This window comes from Alexandromys fortis, unplaced genomic scaffold (assembly GCF_014885135.2).
Source record: "Alexandromys fortis isolate MF-2015 unplaced genomic scaffold, M_Fortis_MF-2015_v1.1 scaffold_2_26212498_36691700, whole genome shotgun sequence".
NCBI classification, from domain to species: Eukaryota; Metazoa; Chordata; class Mammalia; order Rodentia; family Cricetidae; genus Alexandromys; species Alexandromys fortis.
The window spans coordinates 9475307-9493796 of record NW_026067931.1 but is presented as its reverse complement, the minus strand read 5'-3'; the positions used below and the strand labels follow the sequence as shown (position 1 = coordinate 9493796).

General features: G+C 37.2%; 1 protein-coding gene across 1 annotated transcript; it reads right to left on the bottom strand.

The window, feature by feature from the left end:
• Positions 1 to 6448: 6448 nt before the first annotated feature.
• Positions 6449 to 7895, bottom strand: LOC126503629 (actin-related protein 2/3 complex subunit 1B-like). Its single transcript, XM_050145447.1, has one exon. The coding sequence runs from the start codon at positions 7830 to 7832 to the stop codon at positions 6714 to 6716; it is 1119 nt and encodes a 372-aa protein (XP_050001404.1). The 5' UTR covers positions 7833 to 7895; the 3' UTR covers positions 6449 to 6713.
• Positions 7896 to 18490: the final 10595 nt, after the last annotated feature.

Below are 18490 nucleotides of genomic sequence, written 5' to 3'. Positions count from 1 at the left end.
GGACAGGAACCTGGAGGCAGGAGCTGATGCAAAGGCCATGGAAGGATGCTTATTACTGCCTTGCTCTTCCTAGCTTGCTTGCCTGTTTTCTTATAGAACCCAGGACTACCAGTCCAGGTATGGCACTACTAACATGATTTGGGCCCTCCCTGATCAAACACTAATTGAGAAAATGTTCTACAGTCTTGCTAGCAGCCTGATATTACCAAAGCATTTTCTTAGTTAAGGTTCCCCTCCTTCAAGATAAATTTAGGTTGTGTCAATTTGACATAAAACTAGGCATAAAGCATGTTAATGTCTAATAATCAAATCCTTATTTCAACAGGTGCACTTCCATCAAAATAATTGAGGAAGCTGATTAATTTTTTTTTGTTATTTTGACAGGTAACCAGTTTTAAAAGTGCCTATAGTTTCTTCATTTCACCTATTAGGGGAGAATAAAAAGATTTATTTTTGAGTCCATACAGCCTTGGTTACTCTTATGAAATAGGGGAGATCCATGATAGATTGATTGGCTGCATTGGCTGAGGTTGCCTGCATAGAACAACTTTAAGTATTTTTTAAGTAGATAGAACAACTGAAATGAACCTAAGATGTAAAATTTATTTGCTACTATGATTTGAGAAAGTTTCCACTCCTTCTACATTAACTGTAGAACGGTAGGGAACATTTAGAAGGGAATGCATTGTTTTAGGAAGTCAGAAGAATAAGAAAAATGGTACTCAGTCCAGTGCATACACACCACATTCTCATAAGATTTTGAATGTCCCAAGTATCATATGGCAGTTAATATATAAATGTGACATTTGGTTATTTACACTAGGATGACATTCTTTTTTTGTTCACTCAATGAACTCACTGAAAATTTGGTTGAGTGCTGGATACTTCATTAGATGCCCCTGGAAAATTATAAGAAAGAAGTGCTCAACATCATGGATTCTTTCTGCTTTACTGTACAAGCATGCAAAATGGTGACCAATTTAATCAGCTTGTAGACATTCCTGTGAATTAAGAAGAAGGTACATAGTAGAGACTGAAAAGAGCTAATACTAAAACAAGAGTGATTGTAATATTTAATAATTTAAAAAGGTACTTTTGATGGCTCTCCAAATCTTGCTGCTTATAGAATAAAAGTTAGATATAGAAAATTGGCCTTCTTATAGAAATATTCAAGGGTTGTTTTAGGTATGCATAAGGGGTACATAAATTTGTATAATGTTGAGATGAGGAGTGGAATAGAATGAACAGGAATTGAAAACAAATGTTTTTTAAAAAGCATTGGGTAAATACATTTCATATTAACCTGTTTTAGCATAATTAAGCCATATTTTAATAATTAGTTTCCCATTAGGGCAGGACATTTTCTTAGGTACATGATAATTATGAGAAAATATATTCTGCAGGTTGCTATAAGTAAAACTTTGTTATACATCTCTAGTTACTGATACAATTTCTGAAGCAGTCATTTTTTAAATATCATATTTTTTAAATATGTCTACCATATGTGCCTGTCTCAGTAATTTATTTGGGACTAGTTAATAGTACAGCATTACATTGCAAGTAAATTTAATCAGCCTATACTGTTAACAAGAAACCAGTTTTGTTAATAGTGGAATGATCTAATTAATGTGTAGAATAAAAAGCATAAATCAAGGTGCATTTTCCCATTTCCTGACATATGATAACAAATGTCAATACCGTTTAAAATAATATGTACAACAGAGTAAAGTTTGTAGCAATGTGTGTTTAAGGTAATTTGAAATATTCCTTTTACTTTATATGTTATACAATGGTAGAAAAGTATGTTACAGTTGTCTATGTGAGCCTGTGCTTTTACATGGTCCATATTCGAAGTCTCAGCTTTAACTTGTCACTCTTAAACATGTAGTTTTGAGTAGACTAGTACTTAGAACTAGAAGCTCTCAGGAAGGACTTCCTATTTCTCTTGGAACTCTTTGGCTTCCTTCAATGTGTTGGCTTCCTTCAGTATGTTAGCCAAGCTCAGCATATTTTGTAGCCTCCTTGTTTTTCCTGACATATTGTTTCTTCAGGCACTGTGTGAAAAACAGTGTTTGTGTTTCAGGACACATGGGATAACAAGATGAAGAATCTTGTGTTCTTTTGTCCTGGATTTATTACCTTCTTTGTTTAAGGGTTTTCTGACAACATATTGGTGGACATCATCTTTAGAGAGATTGAAAAATTTTCAAGTTCTGCTGGCTCTTTTGCATCTTAACTACAAAGGCACAATAGTACCTGCCAGTCTAGGAATATCTCTTACCTATTTTTTTCTTAAAACAATCTGGTTGAGAATTGAAAACACTCAGATTGAAATCCACAGTCCAACCCCCAATCTACTTGCCCTTTCTTTGGTTCCCCTTGGTCTGTAACAAGAATTCTCTTTTAATCAAAAACAGGTGCAGTTTGCTGTGGGTTGAAACACTTTGCTTCATGAGAAATTCTTGTTTGTTGTTCCCACAACTTATTTGAACCACATCACCCTTCCACTCTTTATCCAGAGCATCAGCAGCTACTTTTGTGGCCAGGTAGCGTCTTATGAAAAGAAAAAGTTCATGTTCCTCATCTGCTTTAATGAGTTTCTGACAGCTGGTGGCTGAAAAACTGCTATTCAGGTTCATCTTGCCTGACACCTATGATGCACCAAGAAAAAGGGTCTGGCTTGTTTTATTTAACACGATGATCACTAGTCCCATCCATTTTCCTGATAATGGCATAAATTTATTTTTTTTTTTATGAAATGAGAAGGACATTCTTAGGGACAATGGAGTAGAAATAAGAGAAAAAGGAAAAGAGTGCATAAGAGGGGTAAATAGGATCAAAGTGCATTATACATATTATATATATATGGATAGAAATTTCATCACAACCATTTACTAGCATGCTAGTCAAAATAATTTGAAATAAAATGAACATGATACCACTATTTGTTCTTTGAACACTGACTAGGTAGAATAGACTAACAACCATAAGACATGGTTGTAGACAGAAGTTTCTGTCCCTACTGATCTTGCAGCCATTCAGGCCCAAATAAACACATAAACTGGTCTCTTAGCTCAGGCTTATTATTAACTAGCTCTTACAACATAAATTAACCCATACTTTTTGTATATGTTTAGCTGCATAGCTTGGTAACTTTTTTCAGTGAGGCATTCTCATCTTGATTCCTCTGCATCTTGATGGTGACTGATCTCTAATTTTCTGCTTCCCACAATTCTCTCACTCTGGTTGCCCCACCTATACTTCCTGCCTGACTATTGGTCAATCAGCATTTTATTAAATTAATACAAGTGGCAAATCCTTACAGTGTACAAGAGCATTATTTCACAGTAGGGTATGTCTGTGCTTCACAACACTATATAAAACACTGAGGTTTTTGTTTTTGTTTTTCAAGACAGGATTTCTCTCTGTAACCCTGGTTGTTCTGAAACTTGCTCTGGCGACCAAGTTGGCCTCAAATTCAGAGCTCCTCTTGTTTCTGTCTCCAAAGTGATGGGATTAAAGGCATGCCTGACTCAAACTGCTATTTTTAATCAACACGTTCTATAGGTTGATGTGCTAGGAACCCCAAGACAGTGTTAAGAAGATTAAAACTGTGGGGTTAAATAACAGCAATTCTGCAACTAAGGGATAATACCTTGTTTAAAATACCTTGAAACAGTTTAGAAGTTCAAATTACAAATTGTATGTGTTTAATATTTTGTATAAACATACTAATTCTATCAATTAAGTGTGAAATTACTAATATAAATGCTAAACTTTATTAAACCACTTTGATCTTGTTGAATTAATTACTTATGTGACTTAAAAATTAACATTTCATAGTTTTATGACTTAATATGAAAAATAGGATTGCTGTCAATATATTGGTATATAAAGACAAAGATTAGCAACTAAAATAATTAAGCATAAAGAAAATTGTATTTGGCATAGAATGAATAAAATTGAGGAATATCCACATAGCAGTTCCATTTAATTATGAAATCTATTTTCATAAAAGTAACATTGCATAATAAAGGTAAGATTAGTAACTTTTCTCCTCACTGAGACAACTTAACGATGGAAGTAACTGAAGGGAGAAATGGTTTAGAATTTCAGACCACCCCTGCAGAAAAGACACAACAGGAGACTGGCTTAGTGGGTGTGGACGGGATCGTGAGGCAGTTTTAATTTATAAACTGTTACATATTCAATTTAGGAAATAAAACGCAGTTAATCCAGATTAATCCAGATCATGACAGGTTAGAAGCAAAGATTTCAGCTCTTAAGGACTTCCCCAGTAACCTATGTTTACCAGCTAAACTGCACACAGGATCTATAATCTCCTAAGGCAGTGCCAAGCTAGAAAGCTTGTGTTCAAACACTGTGTCCAGTCTGTGATGAACATTCCACATCCGAGTAACAGCAGGAGCTAGCAAAATTAGTATATTTGTAATAACTCTGAAATATGGTTTAATGTGAACATCTATGGTGATATTAACTGTGCTCAAATTTGCTTTCTTTTCTTACTCTGCGGGTAGGAAAAATTCAAATGATATGAAATGTATCAGAACAAAGTTTAAAAAGAAATATCACTGATGGATATAGTGGTTTAGTGGATTGATATATGTTTGTAATCATCCTCTGTCAAGTTCTAATATGGGGTTTACACATGAATGAAGCTCAACAAGATGTGATGAAAACTCCATCAAATTCTCATTCGGGGACTATGCATGAATGAAAGCTTAAGAAACATTGTGATAAAAGTATGTTTCGAATAATGAAGACAGGTATTTTATGCCTAAGAACATTTATATAAGTGATGTCTATAGACCTGTGAATATACCCTCTGATTATTGTTTATTCGTCTTTAATATACTGTTAGCTTGTTTAATAGTCTACAGAAAAGATAGACTGGATGACATCTTTTGTGTTGCAAGTACCTCCAAGTGGGTAAGCACTTGAGTTTTATTATATGATAGCATGTGTATTCCAGATCATTATATTACCTGTAAACAGTCTTTCTGCAGGAACAAAGGGATATGATTGAATTTGGGCAACTGTGAGCTGTACACTTGTATGAAATACCAAGATAATGAACACAATAAAAACAACCTTTGAGTTAATGAGTAATATGCTAATGTGGTCCCTTGGATAAGGGAATAAGCCAACTATGAGCTATTACATTTGTTGTAAAACATGTTGCTAAGACTGCTAAATGGGTAGTATTTGAGTGGTGACTATTTCAAAGAAAGGTGTAAATGAGTTGCTTCTTGTAGTATAAAACAAATTTATGGCACTTCAATTTTGTTGTGAAAACCAAGAGTAACTGTCCTCGCCCATAGTAAAATGGCCATTTCAAGCTGCAATTCAAGCTAACAGTTTGCAGAGACTTTAAATTAGTTTCACCTCCTGAATGTGCCTTCTTGACAATCATCCAATCCAGCTTTTCCACAATAGCTCAGGCATGAATGAGAATGTAAAAGCACTATGTCTAGTTCTCTTTCTCTTTAAAACCTAACTTTTCTTTGCTTCCTGCATAAACCAGGGGCCACTCTTTCTCTACATATATCTCTGTTTATAATTCTCATTTTTTTGTCATTTCCCAAATCAAATTAATTTGTATGGAGGTCATCCCTATCATTTTTCTTTCCATTTCCATTCCTGATATAGTATTTATAATTTAGTTCATAAGTATTTATTGCACATTTAATATTAACTAAAATTAATTCACAAACATACCACATATGCTTAAGTAATTGAAACCATCTGAGGCATTTTTCCTTTAATTATTTTAATACATTTTTGCTCTTAAATTGTTGAGTTATTTAATTATAAAACAATAACTCATTTACAAGTAAAAAAAGAATGAAATGAATTTAGAATATTATAGGGCATGAAGGTTTTCATATTTATTCAGACTTAATAACCTAAAGAATTATATTTACTTGAATGAATATTCTTATTTACCCTATGAGCTGATGGTCTGAACAATGGTCTCACTAGTAGATGGGCTCCAAAACCTGCCCCTTTCTACTTAGAAGCAGTTGCTTTTGTGTCATATTAGGGAGAATTATGACATGTTATTCTAAATGTCCAAAAGATACATTTAACAGGGTTACATAGATGGCTTTTTAAGGCAGCTGTTTTCTTTTCCTGGATCTGGTATGATATTTCATGTCTGTAACACCAGCATTCAGAAGAATGAGGAAGGACTGACATTAGCTTTAGGCCAGTCTCCATCACTGTTTCGACCTTGTCTAAAATTAATTACTTTTTCTGAATGATATATTAAAATAGACAGAATCATTCTAGATTATATATACTCCAGAATATTCATCCAAATACAATAAATTTTGATATTAACTTGGAGTTATGATTGATGTTAGGTTAAAAAAAATGTGAATACATTGTGATATATTTTTTTTTTTTTTTGAGACACAGGCCTGTCCACAGTTGGTGTGTTTATTACCCCATATTCTGAAGCGATTCATGACCAGCATTGTGCTTAGGGGCTTTTTTCTTTTTTAAGCAACAGGTAAAAGCATTTCTTTAACATGTTCCTTAAATAGGTAGGAAAGTTCCTACCTGTTTTCTCCCTTCTTGGGGAGCAGCCCCATACTGGCACCCTAGAAGCATTCAGCAAAGCAACCCTTAGCCTCCCCAGCCCCTTTCCTTCTTTCCCAGCAGCTGGGTTGAGGGTGGCACTCCACCGCTCATTTGATCTTCAGGTCCTTCAAGGCTGACTCCAAGCTCTTCACATCCCAGATGCTCATGCCACCATCCATGCCTGTGGTGCAGAACTGCGAGCACTTGGCCTTGCCTCCACTGAGCACTGAGATTTGACTGACACTGTTCTTGTGCAGTGAGTCTAGGCCAGCGCCCGTGGCTGCACCACCCTCAGAGCTGGCCTTCTTGTCCAGGTTCTGGAAGCGTTCACGGGCTGTCAGGCCACGCTGGGAGCTCTGCTTGGGCACGTCCAGCCGACCACCAAAGCTCAATGTCCCCGCAGCACTGTCATAGGTAAACAGCACAGGAAAGCAGTCGTGGCCCGCTGCCACTAGACTATTTTCTGTGATGAAGGTGATGGCCAGGAGTGGCAAGGTTTCCGAGGCCAGGGTTGCAACAGCCATCTTCTTGTCAGCGTCTGCCAGACACACAGTGCTGTCATGGCTGACCCAAGCCACACGGCTCCCATTGGCCGAGAAGCAGACGCCATGCACCCAGCCACAACTGCTGCTCGACTCAAACATCAGCTCCCCAAAGGGCATCTTAGAGCCCCATGGTGTCGGGGCTGGCCGCTCCTCTACCTCCTTGATATAGGCAGAGAAGATCCTGCATTTGAAGTTACAGGAGCCGGCAGCCAGGAGCACGTTGTTGGGGTGCCAGTCAAGGCTGAGGACGGTGGAGTGGATGGGTTTTTTGATGTGCTTGCACACCCACCAGTCATTCTCCTGCTCAAAGTAACAGATGGAGATGACACGGGAGCCACTGCCCACCGCGAACTTGTTCTCATTGGGGGCCCAGCGCACACAGCGGGCAGCTCGGTTGATCCGCAGGATGACCAGTGTGGGTTTCCATGTGCGGCCCTTCAGTGTCCACACATAGGCATTGCGGTCTGTGCCACAGGTCACAATGCGGTTACTCTCAGGGGCCCAGTCGATACCTGTCACCTGCCCGTTGTGCTCCTTAAGCTCGTGAACCTTGTTCCACTTGGCACCACTCTTCTCATAGATGTGTACCTCATGGTTGTTGGGGCAGATGGCGATCTGTGTACGGTCCTTGTTCCAGGCATGGCAGCTGATGGGCTCCACCAGGAAGCTGTGGTAGGCCATAGTCACTTGTCTCCTCGGGGCGCCCCGGCCGCGGACTCTGGACAGTCGACGCGCCGAACCGGCTCTTACATTGTGATATATTAACAGTAATTTCTTTATGGTTATATAAAAATTTGTGATGCTGATCTTAAGGGAATAAGACTGAAGAAATATTTTCTCTTCTGACCTAAAAGGTGATCTTATATAAATTAATTACATAGATAATATAGATAAAATGAAGACAACTAGAACTAATGCAGCCCTGTTAGTGAAGAATAATCGATTCTAATAAATCTTCAGGCTCCATGCTGCTGGCAAGTGGACAGAAAATGTCTACTTCTCTTCATGTTAGGTTACAGTTGATGCTTGAAGCAAAAAAGATATAGTGGCAATAATCATAACAACTTTATAGTATAGAGAGTATAGGCGTTTATCACTAATAGCCTTTCTGAGTTTCAAAATCTTGTAATAATGACAATGTTATAGTAAAGAAAAATATGATTAAGACACAGACATTACTAAGAGTCCTCACTAGGGTTATTCTTGTAGATTCCAGGGAGTTTATCATCAGTATGTTTCTAACTTGTTCCTGAAATGCCCCCCCCCCAATTCCAGTTGTCTCTCCTAGTACTCTCTCCCCTCCCTCCATCCCTCTACCCACCTGATTTCTTTTGTCCCAATCCCCACCTGCTTCCAGTCCACCTGAAAACTATATTCTATTTTACCTTCCCAAGGAGATCTATGTGTCCCCTCTTGATCCCTCCTTCTTACTTCTCTGGATTTGTGGATTGTAGCATGATAGCTCTTTACTTCACAGCTAACATCTACTTATAAGTGAATACCTATCATGTTTGTCCTTGTGGATCTGGGTTATCTTACTCAGGATGATCTTTTTCTTGTTCTAACCATTGGCCTGCAAATTTTATGATGTTTTTTTTTTTTCAAATAGTTGAGTAATACACCATTGAGTAAATGTTTAGCACATTTTCTTTATCAGTTCTTAGGTTGAAGGATATCTAGATTGTCTCTAGTTTCTGGCTATTATGAATAAAGTCACTATGGACATAGTTGAGCAAAGAAAGCATCCTTGTGGTAGAATTAATTTTTCCTTGGGGAAAATGCCAGGAGTAGTATAGCTGGGTCTTGAGGTCAATTAATTCCCAGTTTTCTAAGGAAGCACTGTATTGATTTCCAAAGTGTTTGTGAAAGTTTGCTATTCCACCAGCAATGCTAGAGTGTTCCTGTTGCTCCACATCCTTTCTATCATGGGCTACCACTTCTGTTTTTGATCTTAGCCATTCTAACATGTTTATGTTGGAATCTAAAAAAAATGTTTTAATTTGCTAAGAAAGTTGAACAATTTTACAAGGTATTTCTCAATATTTTGAGATTCTTTTATTGAGAATTCTCTTTTTAGATCTTTATCATATTTTTGATTGTATTATTTGGTTTGCTTGAGTTCCTTACATATTTTGGATATGAACCCTCTATCAGATGTGGAGTTGGTAAACTTGTGGGACTGGCCAACCAATGACTGGTCGAACTCGACTTCTATGCCTGACACTGCCTGGTTGACCAGGAACCACAGGCTGGATAACCCAGACATCTAGGATAGAAACTAACAATTTTTTAAAAAGTCAATAAAATGATTCCTAATGAGATTATGTTATACTCATAGAAAGGAGCCTACCATAATCCTCATCAGAGAGGGCTCATCCAGCAACTTATAGGAACAGATGCAGAGAGCCACAAACATTCAGTAGAACTTGGGGACTCCTGTGGAAGAGTGCGAGGTGTTGTGGAATATTATTTTAAGGTTTGTTACAGTTCTTCCTACTGCTTTTATTTACAATGCAAAAAAGCATGTTCCATTGGTTTGGCTAAATAAAACTAACCTGTGGTTAGGAGGCTGTGCCAGCAACTAGCTGACAGGAAGTGGTAGGGAGGAGTCAGGTGTAGCAAGTGTTCTTAAGTGGGAGCAAAGCAGAAGCTCTGGCAGATTTTTTTTTTTTCTTTTTGAGAAATTCAAGGAAGGAATGAAGGTTAGCTACTTGTGATTCAGCCTCTCTGAGCAAGCAAAATTTCACCTCACCCTTTGAATCCTGGGTTCTATAGAGGGGTAGAGATCTAGATAAAGTTTCCTTTAGTGGCTTTGAGAGGGCCCGTGCATGAGTGAACAGATTTCCTGTGGGCTGCAGCTATTGCAGCCCAACCGCTGCTGCTTAGGACAGCCGTTGTTTAAGGGGAAGTCAATGAATTGAGTGAAAAACAGCAGGGAGGAGCCAAAGGCATTGTGGACACCACAAGAAAACCCACAGAATCAACTAACCTAGGCTTCTAAGACCTTACAGAGACTGAACTGGCAATCAGGGATCCTGCATGTTTCTGACCTATGTCCTCTGCGTATATCCTCCCATTTCTCCTACTGGGTTGTCTCATCCCCAGCCCTGAGGAGCATATGTGCCTAGTCTTCTTGTAACTTGATATGCCTCATGTAGTTGATATCCGTAGGAGGCCTCTTTTTATTTGAAAGGAAATGGAGAAACAGTGGATCTGGGAGAGAGAGAGGAGAGAGGAGAAACTGCAGTCCGGCTGTTATATATGAAAGAAGAATAAACAAATTATTTTAAAGACACTGATAAAAATAATTACAATCTAATATAATAGATAAAATTTTATAAGTGTTCTTATAGTATAAAATATTATAAATCTAATCCGCCAAGGGAAAAAAAAACCTGGTTGATTAATGGCAAACTGAATTAGTAGGGATAGGAATGTCTCCACTGTTCTAATTTAAGCATGAAGCATATTACAGGGTGGTGAGCATCTTGTAATCTATTGAGAAAGGTGAGGAGTAGATGAGTCTGTGCAAAATACCGTAGATCAAGTGCAAGGGCAAACTATCAGCGATCACTCTACTGAAGTAGTTGGATTAATTTGTGTATTAAACTGTCATGTTAAAGAAAAATTGCAAAGTACAGCTGAACTGCCCCTGTTTTTCCCCCAAAGTGGATCAAATCCAATAATACTACAGAGATATCTGTCAATGTGAATAGCATATGTATGAACATGTATAATCCTTGTCAAACATCACAGTACAAATGCTTGTCCAATCACATTCGGCACTAGTGTTACTGCTCAAATTGTAACTTGGGGAGATACAATGCTAGATCTGTGATACATATATACAATGAATGATTCATAGACACTTGTCTGTTCTTGGTTAAAATGTACTACGGCCATGCTTAGGCATTCAGATGTCAACCCAGATTCAGGAGCATAATTCATACCACAATATGTATTCTAATTGATTCCATTAAAGTGAAGACAAATCTTTTATGGATAATTTTCTGACATCTGCACTTAGATGGGGTCATCCATGTGGCTGTAGTAGCTAGTTCCTTTAGAAATTCAGTGTGACCTAAATTAAATCTTTTCCTCTGTTATGTTAAGAAGGCCTAAGTTAATAGCAGAGGGGAAATTAGTAATTACCAGTTAAAAAGAAATAAGCATGTATGAAAAACTATGGCACTCAGAAAAGAAAGTTTTAGATTTACATTATTATTGTTTGTGTTGCCTCAGTGAGTTCTACAAGCTTAAAGCACTTTAAATAATTTCTTGTATTTATATAGCCATCCACTGGCTATTACAGGCTTCATTTGAACCTGTTTCACATCTTTTCATATTATATAACATGATTATATGCATATGCTAATGGAATTATTTTGTTATGAATTCAAATTTCAAAGAATTTAAAGTGGACCAAAATACTAATTATACCTTATAAACTTTTTATTTGTGTTGAGGGGAGGGGACACACATGCCTGAAGTACACGTGGAAGTCATAATGACAACTTTCGGTAATCAGTTTTTCTTCTACCTTTGTGTCCTGGGGATCAAACTCCAGTCTCCCAGCTTGGCAGGAAGGGTTTTTCGCTGCTGAATCATCTTACCTGATGAACTTGAGTATTTGTGGATGCTAGGATAAAATTGTAAACTTTATTATTGCTTTATATCCCAAGTGTCATTCCAATGCTTTCACTTGAAATATATGTTCTGATGGCTTTTAAATCCTTACCTTTTGGACCAGCAGTGCAGTTGCATATATGAACTCAATTAATTGTCACAAACTACACAAAAACTATGTCAGTCAGTCTCAACATGGAGAGGGGAGTGAGACCCCCTCCCCTTATGGGAGACCCCTAAGAGAGCCAACACTTCTTTGCAATGGAGCTATCGGCAATTGGTAGCTGCTCACAGAGGGAAATAGTTTTTCTCTCTTAGTAAAACTATTAAGTTGATCATGCTCCAATGAAACACCATACATTCAAGGGCTTTGGGGACTCACAAATTATTCTTGAAGTGTTTTTTCTTAAAATACACAAAGTAGGGTGGCTAGAGAGGGATGCCTTTGATTTTGTAGAGTATTGTCAAAGAACAACTAAAATAAACCTGGTCTAAAACAAAAACAAAGGAAAAACAACTGAACAAATAAAATAGTTACATATTCTGAGTGGTTAGTACCTTTGAAGACAAAGTTTAAATATGTGTTGGCTTTTTATGATGAGATAAACTGAGCTGTAATGATGAATTTGGGTCATATTATTTAGTAACATATAATAAAATTTCATATCTAGTCAATAAAATTTTATGGATTTTATAGCAGATGGAGGGACAGTTTAGTGCTTATTACAGTTCCCAATTTTTTCTATGCATTTAGGCTTTAGGTTAATAGCATACTAAACAAAAGCATTTCTATTTTTCTTTTACACTTACCAATTCATTATCAGTGGTTTACCCATGTAGGTAAGAACTTAGGTAGAAAAATAGCTGTTATTCTTCCATGATTCTTCTTGAATGTTCAGGCTAAGACAATATAAGAGGTGGTGTTACAAGCATTTATTTATCGGGTGCTGGAGTTGATATATAAGTGACATTGCTCTTAAGCAAATTATAATTTTGCATATCATTACTCGTATCTCTGTTTTCTGCTTCTGCTTCCATAAACTGATAGAGGAAGCCTCTCTGATAGACCCTAAGGGTTTGAAGACACCAGAACATGGCTCTGAACACCAGAACAGAGACAGAAGATGAAATCTCACAACCTGCATGGATCTGAGCTAGGCTCATGGTTATTTAGCTTGGTGTTCCTGTGGAACTCCTAACAGTGGGGGTGGGGATGTCTCTGACTCTTTTTCCTGTTGTTGGTACCCTTTCTTTATACTGGGTTGTGTCATCCAGCCTTGATATGAGGGTTGTGCCTATTTTATAGCATCTTGTTATGCCATAATGGGTTGTTATCACTGGGAGACCTGATCTTTTCTGGAATAGAGGAACAGTGGATCTGGGAGATATGTTAGATGGGGGGGGGAACTGCTAAGAGTGGAGGGAATACAGGGTGTGGCTGGGATGTGTTATATGAGAAAATACTAAGTAAAAATAAAAAAGAATGAACTATTCATAAGTTATGTCTAATTTTAATGTTCTCTGTGCAAGTCTGTTTACTATGTTCGTCTTAATTTCTTGTGAAAAAGGTAAACAGTTTTATTTTTAGTTTTTTTTGTTTTCTTTTTTTAAATATTATTTAAATATTTCTTTTTATTTTTTTCTTTTCTTTTCTTTCAAACTGAAGCACACCTTCCTAGAGACATGAGGGTGTCTCTTAGCATCCACAAAGTCTGTTTATCTCAGAGTGGTTCAACATTCAAAATAAACAGAGTAAAATAATCAGGCATCTGTACCATCCACACCAAGAGTAAGAGAACATGGTGTAAAAGGACCTGAAAAACTGTGGGAGATGGAAGTAGGGCTAGAGTTTTTATGTAACTGTTTCTCCTGAATGGAAACATTCTCTCCTGGAGGAAGGATGGAAGCTTGTGTGACTCAGGTAATCAATGAAACTGGTGACCTTTGTGAAGCTCAGAAAAGTTAGAATATTCAAGAAACTCAGAAAATTGAAAGACTTACAGCGATCCTCCACGAGGCTACACAGGTAATACTCAGATTATTCCCCTGTGAGGTTACACAGGTAACACTCACATTGCTCCTCCAGAAGGCTACACAGGTAATAAAGAATTGCTTGATAAGAGGAGATTCTTCAACAGAATTGCCTGAAGTTGGCCAATGAGTTCCAAGAAATCAGTCTTTGTGAGTTGCCATCCATCCTGATGTGGGCTTTACAATGGTACAGCTACCTCAAAGTCACTTATGTTCTTGTGAGTGACTCTAGTAATTCTCACTGGTTCCAAAAGCAAACTGGATTTGGGCAGAATCATTCCCTTTGTCACTGGTATTCTTTTTATCAAGAGTCAAGAACCAAATTGTTTATGTTTCTGTAGGAAAAGTAATAAAATTTAGCTATGGAATCTTGGGCTTTAAGTATGGTAGGACTACACCCTTTCATATAGTTCCATATTTAATTCCTGATTTTTATTATTTTTAATATTTTAATGGAATCACTTTTTCATTGTTTGGATATATCTCATTATTTTGCACATAAATTAGACATTTCTTTTTCCTATGATATTATTTTTTATTTCCGTTTAACTATTAGTAATAGTTGCTTTTTATTATTGGTGCTTATTATGTTTTGTTGAACAAGAATTACAATTCTTTCATATGACTTCACATTTTGCTCATATCCCTATCTGCATGGTTACTTCTTTTAAATGGAAACTTAAATAAAGTCTAAATAAGACATGTTCAAGTGACTTTTCTATATTCTTATTGTGTTATATAACAAAAGTTTATGTACTTAGCACTTCATATTATAGTTGGATAAATTTGAGGAAGAAGAGCTTTATGCACAATTCATGGTCTAATTCAATTTGCATTTTTATTGCTGACTTATTTATATATCTCAGCTATATTTTTGAAATTGCATAATTGTATATATACATGATGTTATCTGTGATATTCTGATATATGCATACACTTTAACCTCACATGCTCCTAGAATTTCTGTTAGTGTATTGAAACTTCAGAAACTATGTTGTGAACTAAAATACTTGAAATTTTTGTCATTTTTAAAAATTTGCTAAAATGACATGTACCAAAATGTACCAGATTAGCAAGTGGTAGCAAAATCTAATGAGGGTTCTCTATGACAGCTTATATCCATGTCCTGTTTGTCTGAATATCCTTGATCAATAGTGTGGATAAATCTACTGTTTCTCACAGAAACCTTCCAGTGCAAGAGCAGCCACACATTTTTCTTCTAAAGATAAGATTACAAAGAGTCTGATTCCTATGGAGAGGCACTCTGTCCTTCATTCCTTTGTTGCCAGGGATGAAACTCGGGGGGCCTCTGGCACAACAAGAAAATGCCTCGGCATTGAGTGACGTCCAGAGCCCCGATACTATACTCTCAACTCACATGTATCCGTCCTTCAGTCTGCAGTACCAAGTGCCTGCGCAGAGAAAGCACTTTGTCTCAAGTCACCTAGTTCACATTCTGTTCAAATCTCCATTGAGTCACACAATAGATAGAGACTCACAGAAAGTATTCAAAAACCTAGACCATTTCTTTCTATTTTTAAATCCAGTTCCTGAGAAAGTACAGAAGTCTCACACATGTCCAGGTTGGAAGCAATGAGAGGAAACACCTGAAGAAGAGGTCTTTTGATAGGACATTTGAATCCCCTCAGTGTTCTCTCACTAGCGGTAAGGCATGCGTTGCACAGTAGCCTAGGAAGCCCCATTAAGCCTGGGGTAGTTGTCCTGAGCATTGAAAATTTGCAAAGCTTAAGAAACTAACTTTAACACTAACTTCACAATAAAAGGAAAGGCTTCAAAACATTGATTCAGACCCCTTCACTGATATTCCACACTTTCCTCTATTCACCAGAGGAGTCTTCTGTAAATTGATTCACTGTGTGATTATTCTTGTCTTATATGAGAATTTTTATTTATTAAGAACAATATGTTCCAGGCACGTTGCATATTTAAATTTAGTAGAAAGGTATTGTTAAAGTATGTAACAGTTCCCTCCAAGTAGCAGAAATACTCCATTCTAGAGGGGGACTCTTGTTTTCATCCTTCCCAAATTTCTCATTTTATTACCAAATATTTGAGGTCAAGATGTCCAGAATCCAACAGCCTCCCCATTAAAAAAAAAGTTTATTTCTTGTAATTTTTTAAATTGATTTTATTGAGCTATACATTTTTTTCTGATCCCCCCCCTGCCTCTCTCTTCTGCTTCAACCCTCTTCCATGGTCCCCATGTTCCCAATTTACTCAGGGGATCTTGTCTTTTACTTTTTCCCAAGTAGATTGGATCTATGTAGAGGGGACTTTTTTATTTATTTATTTATTTATTTATTTATTTATTTATTTATTTTCTAGACAGGGTTTCTCCGTAGCTTTTCGGTTCCTGGAACTAGCTCTTCTAGACCAGGCTAGCCTCGAACTCACAGAGATCCGCCTGCCTCTGCCTCCTGAGTGCTGGGATTAAAGGCGTGTGCCACCACAGCCCAGCTTAGAGGGGACTTTTTAAGGCACAGAAAAACGACAGAAACAGGAAGTTCTGAGAACTTAACAGACTCATAAGGCCTTCCTCAAGACTATGTGCAGTAAGAACCTATACAGGTCTCTACAAGCTGTGCAGAGAGTTCCAGGACTGAAACTTTTGTGAGTCATCAACTAAAATAAGGTGCATTGTGGTGATTCACTTTCCTTTGTCCCATTCATGTTTCCATAAATAACCCCCTCACTCCTCTAAATAATACCAATAAACCAATTAGTTCGCCAAATTGGACACTAGTGGAATTGTTCCTTTTCTCTGTTGTCTTTTCCGCTTGTGGAATGAGGAGACATTTATTCACATCTTTCAAGGAAAAGTCTTACACAACACAAGGATAAGGGAAGAATATAGACAAGCATACACAGACTTGCACATCCTTCTTAGGGGTGATTAAAAAAGTATGCTATTTCCCTCCGAGAAATGAACTCTTCCCATTTAGATATGTGTTATCAAATGAATAAAATGTAGAAAAATGCCATAAATATACGTATCAACGGATATAAAAGACTGCACCAAGAAAGAATGAAATGGCTTGTAAGTGAGTTAATGGAACTAAAAAGTAAAAAGGTTTTCTTTATGTTTTGCATTTGACTTTTTTTAAGTCACTGATATTGTATTAATGAGCCACATATATGTGTACAAGCATGAGGGAGAGGAAATTATAGATGAAGAGTCTTTGAGAATATAGGTGACATCTTGAGACTCACACTAACAACAGCACAGGATGCCGCGAACTGTTTGGTAACCTGTATATAGAACGAGACATGGGCAGTGAGAAAGTGAAAAATGAGTCTAGAGGTTCACTGCTAGAAGCTGACAGTTTGGCCTTTGTCTTTCAAACCACACATAAACAACTTTCTCACAATGCTCTCAGTACTAAGACAAGGCCACTCTGTGACCGCAATAACGTAGGACAGAGAAGGACACTTTGAAACAGCAGAAGTGACTCAATAGCTCCTTCTGCAAGCGAGAATCACTGCCTTTTTTTTTTTTTCAAGCAGTGATAATTCTAGCTTCACTTTAAATCTCCTTCTCCTGGATGTTTAAAAACAAAAGAAAGAAGCAAAAGCAAAAGCAGGGATACTCTGATTTGTCGCTCTCACCTGACAGCACCCGTCTCAGAACTGTCTGTACTCCTCTGTCTTCTCAACCATCACTCAGCATAAATCTAAATACCGTAGTTATCCCCCTTTACAAATGTTTACAAAGATGCAACCGTGTTTCCTTGACTCATGCTGTTTTTTTGATGCAAGATTCTAAGTGAAACCCTAAGTATGTTTGGGTACAGGTGAGAAGAAGACAGGTTAACTAGATTTATCGTCAGTATAGATCACGTGTGAACAAAAATATTAGACACACTTCTTTTTCAGGAATCTAAGCTGTGGGACAGGAAATTCCACAGACAAAGAATTTTCAGATAAGTCTCTCAGGTCTAATGACTCCCCCAGGGCTGACAGTTGTGGGGGACACATAGAAAGATGTGTAAGGAGATAATTTTTCTATGAAATGAGTCTGAAGTTTAATTTTCCAGAGCACATAACATATATGAATGTCCCAGTGTTTAATAATGCCCTGTCAATCACTGTAGACAAGAGAACTTTTGCAGTTCATACTCAGGAGCTTCAGCAATGTACCATAGGCCATTCACTCCATGTAGAAGAATTTTTGCAAAAACAGTAAAGATTGAGAGCACGACATTTCACTTGATGTAAAATATGATAGACAGCTTTTGCTAATTATCATTCCCCTGATTCTTGCACCATAGTAGTTGAAGACCACAAGCATATTTTTGTTTAAGATGATACCTTCGTTGTCTTCTTTTCTTCTTCCTCCTCCTCCTTATCCTCTTCCTTCCCTTTCCCCGCTCCTCTTATACAACACCCCACCACACACTAAGAAATGATCTAGCACTAAGTTGCATGTCTAGCTCTTTATTTATTTCTTCTTGTACTGTACTGCTAGGACCTATCATGAGAGACAAATCCAGATGCCCTTTGTTTTCTTTGGCGAGTTTTCACAAAACACTAGACATAATGAATTTATAAGAGTTGATAAAAAAAATTAAAAAAAGAGTTGATAAATTGAATTTCATTAAAATTGCTGCAGTTGGTAAAGATTAGAATTAACTTCAGAAACGAAACTCTTGAATACCACATTT

Bases quoted from the DNA above. Each gene is read 5' to 3' on its own strand.
- LOC126503629 (XM_050145447.1), bottom strand. From the start codon at position 7,832: ATGGCCTACCACAGCTTCCTGGTGGAGCCCATCAGCTGCCATGCCTGG.